The 16,521-nt window shown below is 44.0% G+C and overlaps 1 protein-coding gene across 1 annotated transcript in view; it reads right to left on the bottom strand.

Annotated features, from left to right (window-relative positions):
* NIPAL2 (NIPA like domain containing 2) overlaps window positions 1-15,921 on the bottom strand; it is a 55,469-nt gene extending 39,548 nt beyond the window's left edge. Inside the window, exons 1-4 of the mRNA XM_035125965.2 lie at window positions 15,532-15,921; window positions 9,163-9,231; window positions 6,320-6,491; window positions 3,529-3,588 (exon numbers count right to left, since the gene is read on the bottom strand). Of these exons, the coding sequence (XP_034981856.1) occupies window positions 3,529-3,588; window positions 6,320-6,491; window positions 9,163-9,231; window positions 15,532-15,624 (394 nt within the window). The 5' untranslated portion in view covers window positions 15,625-15,921. The remainder of the gene's footprint in view (window positions 1-3,528; window positions 3,589-6,319; window positions 6,492-9,162; window positions 9,232-15,531) is intronic.
* Between the last annotated feature and the right edge of the window lie 600 nt (window positions 15,922-16,521).

Below are 16,521 nucleotides of genomic sequence, written 5' to 3'. Positions count from 1 at the left end.
GCTCCTGCCCACCTAGCAGTTCGAAAGCACCTCAAAGTGCAAGTAGATAAATAGGTACCGCTACAGCGGGAAGGTAAACAACATTCCCATGCACTGCTCTGGTTCACCAGAAGCAGCTTAGTCATGCTGGCCACATGACCACATGTACGCCGGCTCCCTCGGCCAGTAAAGCAAGATGAGCACCGCAACCCCAGAGTCGTCCGCGACTGGACCTAACGGTCAGGGGTCCCTTTACCTTTACCTCTCACCACTAATAGCTACTGCTCCTGGAAGTGGCCAGAACTCTTCCTTAAGCCTGAGGACTCTGGGGATTTCCCAGGCAGCAAGACATATGCAGAGAGTCTTCAGAAGGCACTCTGATATCTCAAGATCACTTCCAAGGGAAGCGGGGAGCAGTGTGAAAATTAATGATCGCAGCACAGGAAACTGAGGAATTCTGCTCGCCTTCCTTCGGTAGCAGTATCTTTCTTTTACATCACTCGTGGAAGGGCTGTGTGGTAACTGCATTCATGCGAAAGAGGATGTGGGCTTGTGACAGAGTGTTCTTGAACGTGCAAGTGCATACAGACATGTGCTTTTCTTCATGAGTATGTCTTGTGTTCTTCGGTGCTGCCAAATGCCAATTTTAAATTGGTCTGTGTGGTTTCTAGGCTGCTTTTTAATTTTATTTTAGAGGTCCCATCCCATAAAAATAAAATTAAACGAATCAATAAATCAATGTGGAACGTGAGTTTCTGGGGCACAGACAACTGCATAGAACATCAATGGGACATAATAGCACACTCGCAATTCAGAGGTGGGGGGGGGAACAATCCCCACAGTGTTCTATATTTATGTATTTGCACAAACCTCCCAACAATCACCGTATCTGCCATGGTACAGCTAACTCCAATGGAATGCAGCAACTTTGTTAAAAAAAAAACCTCCATGGCAAAGACAAACTCGCAGAAATACTGTAAAATAAATCAGCCCAGAACTCTAGTTAAAACATTGTGCAGCGTACAAGACTGAAGGGGAAACGTGATGAGTTGAGGGATGAATTCTCCATGTATCACTTGTACCAAATCACTAAATATTATAGGGCTATTGGAGCAGCACTGAATTTCTTTCTGCAAACGCTCACAACAGCTGTGCAATTACAATCATTGCACTAACAGCCTGCATCATCTGCTTGCTTATTTGCGCAGGGAGCCCAGTCATCCTCTTCATTTTGCACAAATGACAGGCACTCCAAACAAGAGAGACGTACCCACACAGATAGCACTTCTGCGTAGGAAAAAAAGTATGCAAATCGTCACTAGGGATGGGTGAATTCTGTCAGTTTGGGTTATTCCCTGTTTCCTGTTTCCCTAATCTGAAACTCAGTTCTCCACATACCAGTTCACAATTAAAACAAAAACAAAAACCAGCCTCATGAAAACCTTTTAGTGCAAATATCTCCTACTATACAAATATCTCCTACTATACTTCCTAAACATTAGGAAGAACTTCCTGAGAGTAAGAGCTGTTCGGCAGTGGAATTTGCTGCCAAGGAGTGTGGTGGAGTCTCCTTCTTTGGAGGTCTTTAAGCAGAGGCTTGACAGGCATATGTCAAGAATGCTTTGATGGTGTTTCCTGCTTGGCAGGGGGTTGGACTGGATGGCCCTTGTGGTCTCTTCCAACTCTATGATTCTATGATTCTATACACATTTTTTGGAAAGCAGTTACTGTATCTGCAATATAGTGCATTTTGTATGTTGTTTTCACTAATATATATCATATAGAGGTCAAGCTTGGTCGTAAACTGATCTGGCTGGTTTGAGCCCTCCACAAATGAATTACCTCTGTGGCACTTGTTCGCAAGCAGTTGATGGGAAGACCTTGTCTAACAGCAAGTGGACAGGTAACACAGACATTGCTAGGGAATTTGAAATTGATCCTTCATCCACCAAACTCCCAGTTAGAGAGCCTCTTGCTTCACTGAGTGACAATGTCGTAAGGGATCTGTCAACTGATCAAGCATATGGGTACTGGATCATACAGGCCATAAGGACAGGGAAACCTTCCCATGGATTTGGCCTTTCTTGAAATTGGTCCAGTGAGCCATTCAAGGTGGTTAACAACTAAAAATTTTACATCTTCAGAAGGTAAAATTAAAATTATTTGGTTTTCCAAGAGTAGTTGATGTGCTTTTTAATCAAGTGAAGACGTGCCATGCTAAATGTTGTCCAGTCACAAAAATAATAGCATATTTGAATTCCTCACACCCCAAAACATATTTTTAAGACCCCCTCACTGAATAAATTTTACAAAAACCACGTTTCACCCCTTGAAAAGACACGTCCCATTGTGGTAGACCCATCCACAATCTTAGTGGAGACAAAGACCAGAATGGGCTGACTTGTCTGCCCAGCTGGTTTCCTGAATTTGGTGCCAAAGCTTTTTGTTGGGTGAAGGTTAGTGAGGGAAAACAATACTTTCCCCAGAAATACATCCTAGTGTTCTGGTTGAGTTTTAGAGCACACAAGCAGAACTATGACTATGGACAACTGCTGTGGGAATAAGCATTGTGACAAAGTTTGAGAATCACAGTCATCTCAAATATGTCAACAACATTTATGCAGCAATTGGCCAGAGTAATCTCAAATGCCAAAAATAGCTATAGACTCATTGTCTTACATAAAGCAACCAAAATATCTGCTGGAACTAGTCACATATCTAATAAATGAACCGTAGAGCAAGGCAGATTTAATTTGCAAAAATGTTTTTGAGGCAGACATAAAGTCCAATGTTTTGTGCAACTGAGATCATGTGTGCCAGCAAAACATTGCTGAAATGCTCTTGGAAATAACCAAATTAGTATAAAAGGAACAAACAGTTACTATTTTTTAATGTTATAAAAAAGAGCTTGTGTGAAAATATAAACATTAAAAGAGCTGTGATCAGAATGATCAAGCGATTAGATCATGTCTTGTTTTTGATAGGACTCCTACTGTTGTCAAATATATATCAAAATATGTAAAATATTGAAGTATTATCTCCCGATTTAAAAACTGGAAGCAAAAACATGAGCCTAAACAGAAAATGCCCATTTAATTGATACAGATAAAAGTCTGCCTAGGACAGCTGAGTCAAGAATGAGACTCTTCATCTTAGGGTCGTGGTTTTGAGCCCCACATTGGGTGAAAGATTCCTGTCCTGCAGGGGTTTGGACTAGATGACCCTTGTGGACCCTTCCTATTCTACAATTCTATGAGTCTATGATTGGAACAGGAAGAAAACTTACCAGGGAAAAATAGATTCAATGGACTTTGGGATTTAAAATCCATTTTTGAAGCAAAACTGGATGACCCTGCCTATTATTAAAACTATGTTCCAACCTATTTTAAAATAAGCGTATTTATCTTCAGCTGACAAATGTTGGGGGCATAAATATATCTTGCTATTAATGCACATGGTTAAAATTTTGTTGAGGGTTGCTAAAAGATATGTGTTTGAAAATCAGCATTATTTCCCCTATCAAAACAGCACTGGCAGCAGGCCACTTACCTAATATACCTTCGGGTCTCATGTACTCTTTTAGGAATAAGACAGAAATAACTGCACTTCCTGGGGAACAAACAGTCATTGTTAAATGTTACATAATAAGAGAATATATTAAAGATGACGACGTCACCTGTGATAACATTGCTTAACAATAATAACAAGAAAATAACCCCTTTGCCTCCACATCAGCAACATAATCCTGGCAAATCCTGGTGCTGAAACTAGACTCCTAGTTCACTTCCACACACTTTTTATTTTTTAATCCTATGGTAAACTGGCTACAATCCAAGAGACAGGGCTTGTGAAAGGAGTGCTCTGCACAGCACATCCCTCAAACACTCTTATTTGGGGGGCTCTTAAACTGCCACCAATACTACCCACTTCTCCTTGTGCATACATAACTTGGGCACCCTCCTGGCAACAAACGGTTGTGGAGTTTCTTTCAACAGTGCCTTCCACATGACTTTACAGGCTTTGATACGTGCCATTTCCGCCATGATTTCTGCTTCTTTCCAACTCTAATCCCTGCCATACATGGGCAGGGGCATTGTGGTTCCCATTGCTCAATAGAATTTAATTTCCTTTTATTGTGGCCACACCACAAGAACATTCTCTTACGAGACCTTGTTAGGTGGTACACATAGGCGGTACATATACGCGTCACAACAGGGATGTGAATTATGTACCATGGGAAGTTCCTTTCGGGCAGTATCTCAGCCCCACAGAGACCTGCTTAATTTACAAATGCAGCAAAATGAAGTGGTTTAAATCCTGAAGTAGTACAAATAAACAGCACAGACAAAAATCCTGGTGCAAACCCACTACCCAATGGGCTTGTGTTGTATTTGTAGTGAGTTTTTTTTGTGTGTCTAATGGAACATTTTGAAAAGTTTCTGCTGTTCTCAAAAAAATAAAAGTTAAATCTAGCATATTTCCATTCTGTCAATGACCCATAGAAACAGCCAATGAAGAAAATGGCATTTGCAGCAGAAAACTCACATATGGTTCTCCCAAGCATTGCAAAACATTTGTTAAAATCAGTGTCCTGTTTCAAATGCTGTCGAGGGATTAAAAAGAGATAAACAGCAGTGTGTACACTTGCTTCATCAGCATGAAACCTCCCCCTGAGGACACATAACTTTCTTCTCCCTAGAAATAATTTAGGTATAATTGCTCTAACGAGCTACTGGGGGCTGTATAAATTATGACGAGGATAATAATAGCAAAGGTCTTTTTTTAAAAGGGGTTATTTGAAATGCACTTAAGAAACCTATCAACTTAAGATTACCATTTCATGTGAAATATTACGATGACAGCTTTCGTGAGCAGAAAGTGCTAGTATCCAAGCAACATCTTGTAAAACTGCAGCTCTCTGACTGAAAAATAGTGTGTGTATGTTGAGGCAGGGGGAAATGAACCCACCTAGAATATAAATTTGTTCTCTCAATGATGCCTCATGGTGATAGACTTCGGTCTCACTGGTACCACTTCAGACTGTGGTTGGGGAGGGATGGGGATCACATGACTGGATGCTCTGGTATGAAAAACAGCCCCTACACTGGGAGAAAGGGACAAACTTTCCCTCTGAAATTCTTATACTCTGTCTTTCAAATATCACCAAGGTACCGAGACAGACGATTATCTAACTGACACAAGGTTTATTTGCTCAAGTATTTCTGTCCCCGACACAAAAAGTTCCCCTGTGACAGCTACTTCAGTCTATATGGAGCCAGTCCTTTGCACCCTGTTGCCATGCAGTGCTTTGACTTGACTGTGACATAGCAAAAAGCAGAATTTGGCTTGGTACAGGCTGAAGCAGTCAGATATCAGCCCAGAATTGGCTTTCTCCATGGCTGTCACAGCTGGAAACAGTCACGAGAACTCACCTTCATCAAAGACACCAATGACGTCCGCAAAGGTGCTATTCAGACACAAGAGGAAGCTATCAGCAGACTTTGGGAAATCTTAATGTATGTAAGTATGCAGCATATATTTAAGGGGGGGGGCAAACCCTACAGATGGTAGTGGTGAACTCAAAACAGCCCCATAAGGATGACACATGCTCAGTAGAAATGCTGTTCAACTTGGGGAGGGGGGGGGAGTGAGAAAGCTGAAGCTTAAAGGAAATGGAATATCGTGGCAAAGGGCATGACTGGATAGAAACATGAATAGGCAAATTACACTTTTTTGTTGTGGGTGCCACTTGTTTCTCTCTAACAGGCCTATCAATATTTTTTATGCCATATGCAGTCATCATAGAATGAAAGGTCTAAAATGCCTAATAAAGGTTTGATAAGTAAGAATGAAAGGTCCATGCAATTGAATCCCATAAAGAGAGAAGAAGTCCAGGCTCAGAAGCTGAAGCTGAAGCAAGAGAGTTGGAGGGAGGCAGCCAAGAGACAGGAATGAGTCGGACTGGTGAAAAGTCACGAGTGTCTCCCCCTCCTGCCCTCCCCCCTTGACTCCCAGAACCAGAAGAGGCATGAAAAAGGCGGAGGAGAGCTTGGCAGCACACAGGCATAGTCCCTGATTGCTTGGGAGGGAAAACTCTGGAAAAGAGGAGACTTAAGGCAGCTGTGGGGAGGTGGAGACTGTCAGTCTCGGCAACTGATTCATAAGGTAAGGCTTACCACGGATTAGCTGCTTTGCTCGTTAGACCTGACACTCAGCTGAGTCTGTGAAGTAGTGGTTTTGTGTAACAAAGAGTTAACTCCAACTTTGAACTGTGTGAGTTACTTCTGGCTCGTTCTTTGACAATGAATAATGGATGGGGTCGGGGATCGGGTCATCTTACCTATGACAGCCACATTTCCTAATGGAGCAATGAGCATGACTGAAGCAAATCCGTAGGCAGCGAAATTCCCAATTTCTCCAGTCCCCATAAGTATAATGCCGAACCACCAAAGCTTGCTTCTGTAAAAGGGCTTCTGACTGCCTTGACGCATGAGTCGAAGATGACAGTATTTCTAAAAATTAGATGCGATGAAGAACATGTGAATGAAAGACATGGGCTTGCATGCATGTATCAGGTATTATACTTGACATCAAAATGGCATTGCAGAAACTTTGTGCATCCTGCTATCAGTGCTGAAGAAATTATATAAATCTCCAGTCCCTAAATAAACACTCCTGGAATAAGAAATGACAGCATGAGCTGAAGTTAGCATTCTGTGTGGGTGGTTTGCAATGCATGACTTTGGAGCTACTTTCAAAATAATGAATTTTTCAGAAAACTCTTCAAATTCTTAGGGATGTCCAGGTGTCAATGCCAAGAAACCAAAAAGAATGAAAGACCCGGCCAGGTGCCAGTCTGAATAAGACTGATAAGATATTAGCTTCACTTAAGCTGGGAAACTGCATGTAACCAGAAATACAAAGAGACCACCAAATGACCAAAATTAATATTTGATTTCTTTGGCAGCAAGCTCTAAATGGAATTATTTAGATTTGTATTTAGATCTGGACAGAGGAAACTCTGTTCACACAATTAGTAATTAGGATTGTCTGTGATTTGTTGAGGGTTTCTCCAGACTTACCACTCTTTCCAAGCACAGTCCACAATTAAAAGCTCAATATCGGAGCAATTTCATCTTTTGCCCTGGGGCTTTCCCTGTGAAAATCTACTCTTTAAAGCTCAATTGGAGGAAACATCCATTCGCAGAAAACCTGAATTGGCATTTGCTCCAATGTAGCTTTAAGGAGTGGGTTTTCACAGGAAAAGCTTGGGGCAAAAACACACACACCCCAATTGCTCAGATGCAGAGCTTTTAAGTGTGGACCTGTGCCTGCAAAGAGTGGGGTAAAAGGGAAGTCTGGATAAGCTCTGAGATAGTGCTTTCAAAAATAATAGTACTCATGAAAAGCAATAATCAGCTACTATACTAAACTGCTACAGAAGGGGCACAGCTTCTTGACGGACACAGTGGACCCCATGCAGTTCTCTGTTTTGCCCTCCATTTCATACACATTGTTGTTGTTGTTGTTATTGTTGTTGTTGTTGTTTAGTCCGACTCTTTGTGACCCCATGGACCAGAGCACACCAGACACTCGTGTCTTCTTCATACACATAAAGGTAAAGGTAAAGGGACCCCTAACCAGTCGCAGACGACTCTGGGGTTGTGGCGCTCATCTCGCTTTATTCCAGATCATGTGGCCAGCATGACTAAGCTGCTTCTGGCGAACCAGAGCAGCACATGGAAACGCCGTTTACCTTCCCGCCGGAGCGGTACTTATCTACTTACATTTCGTGCTTTCGAACTGCTAGGTTGGCAGGAGCAGGGACCAAACAACGGGAGCTCACCCCGTTGCGGGGATTCAAACTGCCGACCTTCTGATCGGCAAGCCCTAGGTTCTGTGGTTTTTAACCCACAGCGCCACCTGCGTCCCCTTCATACACATACCTGGCCCTAAATGGGCAGAATGAGAACACACCTTGTCAGCGATGGCTCCCCACTTGTGGAATGCTCTCCACAAGGAGACATATCCTGAGACATTTTTGTTTTTAGCTGCCAGGCAAAACATTTCCCTTTTACCCAGGATTTTGGTCCTTAATTTGAATGGCTTCAGGTATTTGAACCTGGAATCGCTCAGTCAGTACAGCATGAGAATCTGAATCTTGGGGTAGTGGGTTTGAGCCCCATTTTGGGCAAAAGATTCCTGCATTGCAAGGACTTGAGATGGCCCATGTGCTCCCTTCCAACCCGACAATTCTGTTTTGTGGCCTCTTTTAGTGGTGCAGGATCTGTAAGACCTGACTTATATTTGCATACATGTGCTTTTTAGGCTTTTATTGGTTGTGTTTTTTATAATTGGTTATAGTGTTTATACTATTTTGGTAAGCTGCTTTGGGTCGCCTTGGTGAGGAATACAGCATAGTAACAACAACAACAACAACAACAACAACAACAACAACAACAACAACAACAACAACAACAACAATCTGAACACTGGAAAGAGAGGAGATGGTGGCAATATGAAAAGCTGCTTTCAAATGGTAGAGCGATTAAGCCAAGCGCTCGCATACAGAATCAATTTCCATTGGGTTCCACATGGGAGCTGTAACATTCAAATTGGTAGTCAAAAGATCTTTACTGCGGGACAAGGATTACTGAGTGCGTGGTGAGCATTGATTTCATGGAAGGGTGGTAATCCGATCACTGCTCTGCGCTGCAAGCCAACGCTCAGCTCACTTTCAGACGTTTTTGTCTTAATATGGGCAAACTATAGGGACTGAAGAGAAGGAAATGTGGCAACTGTTAAGGAGGCACAGAGATGTGGCTCTTGTTTATACGGAAATTTGATATGGTGGCTCCTATGTTTGGAACGTTTGCCTAGCATACAAAAAACCCAAATAAATCACAATACTAAATACGATTCGCAGGAAGAAGGTTGAAAATAAGTTGTGTAGTCAAATATCAACGAATTAAATATAAAAGTCGCAGAACTTTAAGTGTGCTTTTATGTCTGAACATAGAAATAAAACTCAAAGCATATTGTAAGGTAATCAGTAGCTCAGTGCTGTGTTATGTAAGTGCGCTATTAACCAACATTAAATATTATGGCTGGAAGCCTGTGCACACAGTTTGCTTCTTACGTAGATCTCATTACAGCCCACCATACAAAGGAGATTTTTCATACCTGCAGATTCAAAGAGATGCTAACGAGAATGTTTCCTGCGATTGCCAACAATACGCCTAAGAGCAAAGTCTGCAGAAACAAAACATTTTTGTAAAGTAATACAGATAATTAGTGGAACAGCAGGCAAATATGCACACAGTTACATTTATTTATAAAATAACTTGCTGGGGATTGGGGTTGCAATACTTCCTGCTCTTTCAAGGGTAGGGCTGAGCTATGTTGCCTGCTATTTACAAACACACTTCTGTATCCTAACAGCAGAGCCTAAATGGTAAAAGTACCCAAGACATGTTGAATATTCATCTACAGTATCCATCTTGCATACCAGCTCCCCAATTTCCCCATCTTGCCCACAAACCAAATTATTGGAAAAGATGAAAAAGGACTGAGAATCTTAAGGAGCTGCTAACATTGATTCCCACCCCACGCCCAAATCATACAGAAAGTAGAATTGGTTGTTCTTGTTGTGTAAATAAAAAAAAAATAGTCATGTGAGACAATGGCAACATACTGGAGCAGTTCATCAATGGAACCAATTGGGGTGCGGGCCTCTCTCATTGGAAGTTCCTCATTGGCTAGATCTTCTCAGAGGTGCTTCCCCATTGGTAGAGATGTGTCTCCTTCCCTCATTACTAACTTTCAGGAGGAATTTTAAAACATTCTTGTTAACCCCCAGGTATTCAGTGGCTGGAAGATACAGCTCCTAGCAACTTGAAATTATTGGGTGTGAAAATCTGTGACTGTTTCACATATTTTTATTGGCTTTAAGTGTTTTCTTTTTAAAAATGATTTCTAATTGTATTATTTTATCTGTGGTTTGCCACCCTGGACTCCTTTGGGAGAAAGTGCAGGATGTGAATTCAATAAGTAAATAAAAGAGTTCTGGATTTCTAGCAAACACTAAAACGAAAAATAATATAAATTATGCAAATCTGACTAAAAGTATGCAAAACCAGCATAAGCTTAAGATTCTGAATCAACTTGGCAAAATACAGTGTTCTCTCTATAGAATTTTATCATCTCATCAATTACTTTATTGCCAAAGGAAAACGCGCAGTTTTCGTAACTGTATACAAATCTGTCCCAGATATTGCTTTCTCAACAGAATATATAAAGGGCAGTATATAACAACATGTAGAAAGTTTTCAATTTGGTTTAAACTACAAGGAAAGATACATTCAAAGTACAGTTGTACCTTGGTTGCTGGACGCATTGGAACGCGTACATTTCAGCTCCCGGTTGATCGAAAACCGGAAGTGAGTGTCCTGGTTTTCAAACGATTTTCGGAAGCCAAACATCTGGCCCAGCTTCCGATTGGCTGCAGGACGCTCCTGCAACTGTATGGGACATTTCTATACCTTCCTTCTAATGCAGCTTAAGGCAACAGATCTAACCAGGCTGCTTTGTAACAGCCATCCTCTCGCTCTCTTTCTCTAAGTCCTTAAAATCACAAGGCAGCAGAGTAATGTAAGGGAAATATTTATACAATGGTGCTACTTTAGATACTGATACACTATAGTTACTCTGTCCATCTGAAGAGAGACAACCTCTGCTTCAAGAGGGTGCATTTTTTTTTAGCATGCTCCATTCCTAAATTCTAACATACTGTTCAGATAAACTTAGCTTCACTGCTTAAGGTTGAAACAAAACCTTTCCAAGATTGACTGCTCATTTCCTAAGGCTACTCAAACAGCTCCCTAAAGATAGTTTTATAGCCAAAGGTTCTATAGCAATAGGGATGAAGAACCAGAGAAAGGGCATGACTCAGTGAAATCACTTACAGCATTTTGTTTCAGATCCCACCTGTTTCTCACCAACAGCACACTCAATATTTTTATTCTATATGCGGTCATCAAAAAAACTAAAAGAACATGCCGTTGACTCTCACGATGTTACCCAAATAGCCACATTTCTATAATGTCAATACAAAATGATATAGATAGTGCAGGCATGGGCGTAGGCAGGGGGGGCAGGAGGGGGCAATTGCCCCCCCCTAGAAGCAGGGCCACTGGCCAGCCTGCCCCACTGCCCGCCCGGTGCCGTCTCCCTTCTCCCTGGCTGGCTGTGGGGCGGGCGGCGGGAAAGCACCAGAGCCGCGCAAAGCGTTTGGCTGGCTTTCCCTCCCTCCGCCCCACAGCCAGCAAGGGAGAAGGGAGACGTCCCTTCTAGCCGGCTGGCTGTGGGGCGGGCGGAGGGAAAGCCAGGCAACCGCTTTGCGCGGCTCTGGGGCTTTCCCTCCACCTGCCCCAGCGATTGCAGAGGGGGAGGAGGGGATCGGAGCAGCCCGATTTCGGGCTGATCCTGGCTCCCCCTCGTCCCTTCCGATCGTGGAGGGGGAGGAGGGAGTCGGAGCAGCCCGATTTCGGGCTGATCCTGGCTCCCCCTCGTCCCTTCCGATCGCGGAGGGGGAGGAGGGAGTCGGAGCAGCCCGATTTCGGGCTGATCCTGGCTCCCCCTCGTCCCTTCCGATCGCGGAGGGGGAGGAGGGAGTCGGAGCAGCCCGATTTCGGGCTGATCCTGGCTCCCCCTCGTCCCTTCCTATCGCGGAGGGGGAGGAGGGAGTCGGAGCAGCCCGATTTCGGGCTGATCCTGGCTCCCCCTCGTCCCTTCCGATCGCGGAGGGGGAGGAGGGAGTCGGAGCAGCCCGATTTCGGGCTGATCCTGGCTCCCCCTCGTCCCTTCCGATCGCGGAGGGGGAGGAGGGAGTCGGAGCAGCCCGATTTCGGGCTGATCCTGGCTCCCCCTCGTCCCTTCCGATCGCGGAGGGGGAGGAGGGAGTCGGAGCAGCCCGATTTCGGGCTGATCCTGGCTCCCCCTCGTCCCTTCCTATCGCGGAGGGGGAGGAGGGAGTCGGAGCAGCCCGATTTCGGGCTGATCCTGGCTCCCCCTCGTCCCTTCCGATCGTGGAGGGGGAGGAGGGAGTCGGAGCAGCCCGATTTCGGGCTGATCCTGGCTCCCCCTCGTCCCTTCCTATCGCGGAGGGGGAGGAGGGAGTCGGAGCAGCCCGATTTCAGGCTGCTCCGATGTGGTCCCGCCCCCGCCCCTTGGCCCCGCCCCTTGCTCCCCGCCCCTTGCCCCCCTGATTTTCATCCTGGCTACGCCCCTGAGTGCAGGCATGGGAAACCTGCAGCCTTCCAAATGTTTTTGAAATACAATTCCCATCATCCCGAGCGATTGGCCATGAGGCTGTGGCTATTGAAAGTTGGAGGCCAGCAACATCTAGAGAGCCACAGGTTTCCCACTCCTGGCATGGCAGCGTAATAGGCCTTTCTCATCGCACCAACATTATACATATATACACAAGAGATGATTTAGGCAGTATATATCCTACTGCTCAGATATGCTTCCAGCCTGATGGAAGAGACACTGCCTGGCTGCCACAGGATAAACCCAGTAGGCTCTGATGTAATGGATAGGGTCCACCAGTTCAGTGCAGCTGAGCCTGCACTCCAGATGAACGTCAGTCCACGATGGTGTGCCACTGCACAGTACTGAATCAGAATTGGCTGTACAATCTGAGAATGGTTCACTTGTCATGGAAGTGACCCCAGAGAAAAATTACATTCTCCTTTAACACCATGTCACACCAGTGACACAGGAAACTTGCTACTTTTGGGTTTTAATCCTCGTTACGGATCGCCACAATTCTGTTATGGATATTTATTTCTGCTGGTGGAAATGGGCTTAAGCATGGCCGAATATGAAGGCACTTCTAGAGAGAATATCAAGGTTCCGTGCCAAATATCTGTGTTCTGTCACACTTCCTAGACTCCTAACTATATTTCAAAAGCAAAAAATCAATTTAAACCCAAGCACCACCTAAAAGGAAAAACAACAACCACCCTGGATTAATTCCAGCTTTAGTTTTGCATTGCTTAAGTCCTCCAGCTTTTGCTGAATATAAAGTACCGGTACCTTACTAGATTTGACACGTAAAAATATCAAGGCTGAAACCCTTCTGAAAGAACCATTCAGAACTTTTATAGAAGTTTGGAGAGAAAAAATTAGCTGGCTTGAACTAAACCAAGGTTAGAATACTTGAAATGCCCAGGGTGAAAGTTTTATATAGCTGTGTTAACTGCTGGATTTGTATATTTATTTACCAATCCACAAGATCTACTTATATCCAATGATACTTGGAACAGACCCATTGAAATCAATCAGCTGGAGTGATTTCAGTTTGCATGGGTCTACTCTGAGTATTACTAATGTTGAATATCACCTATAGTTAACAAAGCAACAGCAAACAAGAAAAATCTAGGGCAGTACCATGCTGTGTTATCATAAAAAGAGAAACACCTCATCAGGTGTGGTTTGGTTAAGACCACATCATTTTCAAAAATAAAAAGGGGAAGGCACCTAAAAAAGTTTATGTAACTAATAGCGGCACCTTTGAGGATCATGGAAGATAAATAATAAATGCACACATAATAAGATCTGGTGCAATAAATATTGCAATTAAGCTTTCGCACGAATTCTTTACAAATAATCTGAGATCTAAAGGGAGGTTGTTTCTTGTTTCTGCTTTGCATTAACAGAAATACCAACGGGATAATGTATGTATACTAAATGCAAGCGTTTCCTAGCTCCTCTGGCAACACAATAGTCACCAAATGTGCATTTAAACAACCTCTCTAGACCATCACAAAAAATTATTTCATGTATATTACACCCCATCCCAATGGACTGAAGTTCAGAATAATAACATATGTCACAATAATTACAAAGGAACAATAAAAACAAGATAAAGCCAAGAAGATAAAATGCCAATTTCGATTTAAAAAATAATACTGTGGGCATAATCCAGCCAAATTTAAGTACATTTACATCCTGCTGATTTTAATGAGCAAGGGCTAAGCGTGTGCTGAACTCCCATTCAAACCAATGTGACCTCAATCTGGGTGGAGCTAGATCTCAGACTTTTGATAAGTCCCCAAGATGGAGGGGTTAGCCATCAAAAAACTTCTCTCTTGGAGCCATTGTTCACATTTTGGGTGCCTATGGGACAGTCCAGAGAAAGTTGATCTCAAAAAGCTAATGCTGTTTACTCACATTCTACAGTTTGATTAGCATTTGGTAATAATCCAAGGTTCTACTGCCCTAAAAATTACTGAAGGCTTAACTAGACATTACTGAGTAGACGTAGCTATGGCCAACTGCATGGTTCCCGTGCATCTCCATGGTAATATCCAGTAAAACAAAAATGGTGTGACCTGACATCATAACACTCAACATTTCCCCCACCTCAGCTCACTGTCTGCCCCTTGCAGGGGAACACTCCTTGCGATGATGCCACATCATGTGTTTCATTTACTGTCACCTCCTCATATGGGGTCACAAAGAGTCGGACACGACTAAACGACTAAACAACAACAACCTCGTATCTACTTTATGCTGTTAGGGTGGCAAAACCACTTTTGCCTGGGGAAAGAAGAGGAGAAATGTTTTTCTCATTGGCTACGTCATTTTGAACTAAGTCATTGCCTCATGGAAGGGCTTGTAGCTCAGTGGTAGAAGGCCTGCCTTGCAATCAGAAGGTTACCACCCACAGAAAGGGAAAGCGGGGAGAAGTTCTTTGCCTTCCTGCACTCTTTCCCACAATTCCACAGGGCGCAACAGGGTGCAACATCTGACATCACCGGTTCCAAATTTCGGGCATTCCTATCGCCCCACAGAAAAGCTACCACAGCCACCCTGATGTTGAAACATTTCCACTAGCCGCTAGTGGAAATGTTTCAACATCAGGGTGGCACCAAATCGCTTTCTGAAAACAGCCTCTGGTTGTTTTCTGGTGTCCCAGTGGTTGGCTGGTTTTTGCACACTGCCCACGAGGTTCGCACACTTAACGCACCCCTCCTCCAAAGAGTTCATGGTACTCCTTTGCCCTATGCAGGGGTGGCCAACTCCCCAGAGACTGCGAACTACTCACAGAATTAAAAACTGGCAGTGATCTACCCCCTTTTTGGGTTCAAGTTGTTGAGCTTTTTGGGGGGGGGAGGCCCCGTTTTTTGGGGGGTTGCAGGGCTAAAGTGTTGACCTTCTTTTAGGGGAGCCAGTGATCTACCACAGAAGTCCAGTGATCTACCGATAGATCACAATCTACCTGTTGGACATGCCTGCCCTATAGCATCGTCACAACCACCTCTCTGATGTAAGAGTCCTGTATATAACGTTGACTGTACATTTATGGTGCTGAGTGCAAAGAGAGGGAGAAAACGACGCTTTCTTGCAGTAGAGAATTGCGGAGGTTTTGCTGTTGTTTTACTGGCCAACATTAAACATTTATCGCTGTGCCAGATGCACTTTCCTGGCCCTAAAAGTCTCTTATTCAGGGCAGAGGTGAAGTCTTCTGTGTAACATTTTGCTTACCTGGTTTGAGTAGTACCACCCGCTGGATAGAAACCCGCTGCTGCTCTCTTTACGCGCGAGGGTGGCGTTTTGCACCAAGCGCGCCTTCGCCATTGTCAAGGCGACCTTTTGGAAACGCTCTCCGGGGTCTTCAGCTGCGCGCCTCGGACAACCGGGCCGCCCCAAGCAACGCCATCAGCGATCGCAGCAAGCGAAACCGGATTTCAAACTTTTCTCCCACTTCCTGGTCTAGGATTGTTTGGGGGGGAGGAGAAGGAGGAGGAAGAAGAAAGGACTGTTTGTTTTTGGAGAGAAATGGTTGCTGTTTTCTTTTGCCCGGAAGTTCACAGGTGCTTTAAAGAGCTCTTGGCAAAAGAGAGAACATCTGCTGAGATGGGGGGCGGGTGTTATTTGTTTGTTTGTTTGTTTGTTTGGGTATTTTCCTTTTACTCTTTTGCGCGAGGAAGGAAAATATTGCAAGTAACAACCGTGGACAGTTCTGCAGCAGCGCAAGAGTAGATTTGAAGGCTGCTTGTGGGTTTCGTATATCCCAGCCCCACCTACCTCCTGTTTGAGCTGCGACAGCTTGCCATTTAACTCTTTCAATACTAACGGAGGACACAATAGAAAAGAATCACACCGAAAGGCCCTGTGAAATCCATCGGTTCCTTGCCAACGGCCATAGGGTTGCAATGGATTTCCCAGTGGCCATGGGAATGCAAGCAAGCACCCAAAACGTTCCTTCTGAATGGGGACATTGGACTGCATTACATAGCTGCCAAGTTATCCCTTTTTTTAAGGGATTTTCCCTTATGCTGAATAGGCTTCCTCGCGAGAAAAGGGAAAACTTGGCAGCTATGCTGCATTACGGCTAAGCCAAGGGACAATGCATTGTTTGTATGTCCTCAGTTTTGTTTTTGTTTTTTAAAAAGGAGAGATCCTGCAGACTGGGAGCAGAAAAGCAGCTATATGCTGACTAAATCCAGAAAGTATTATCAAAGTCTTGCATTT

The sequence above is a fragment of the Zootoca vivipara genome, chromosome 8 (genome assembly GCF_963506605.1).
Source record: "Zootoca vivipara chromosome 8, rZooViv1.1, whole genome shotgun sequence".
NCBI lineage: Eukaryota > Metazoa > Chordata > Lepidosauria > Squamata > Lacertidae > Zootoca > Zootoca vivipara.
The sequence above is the reverse complement of the archived record's forward strand: the minus strand, read 5'-3'. Positions and strand labels throughout refer to the sequence as shown.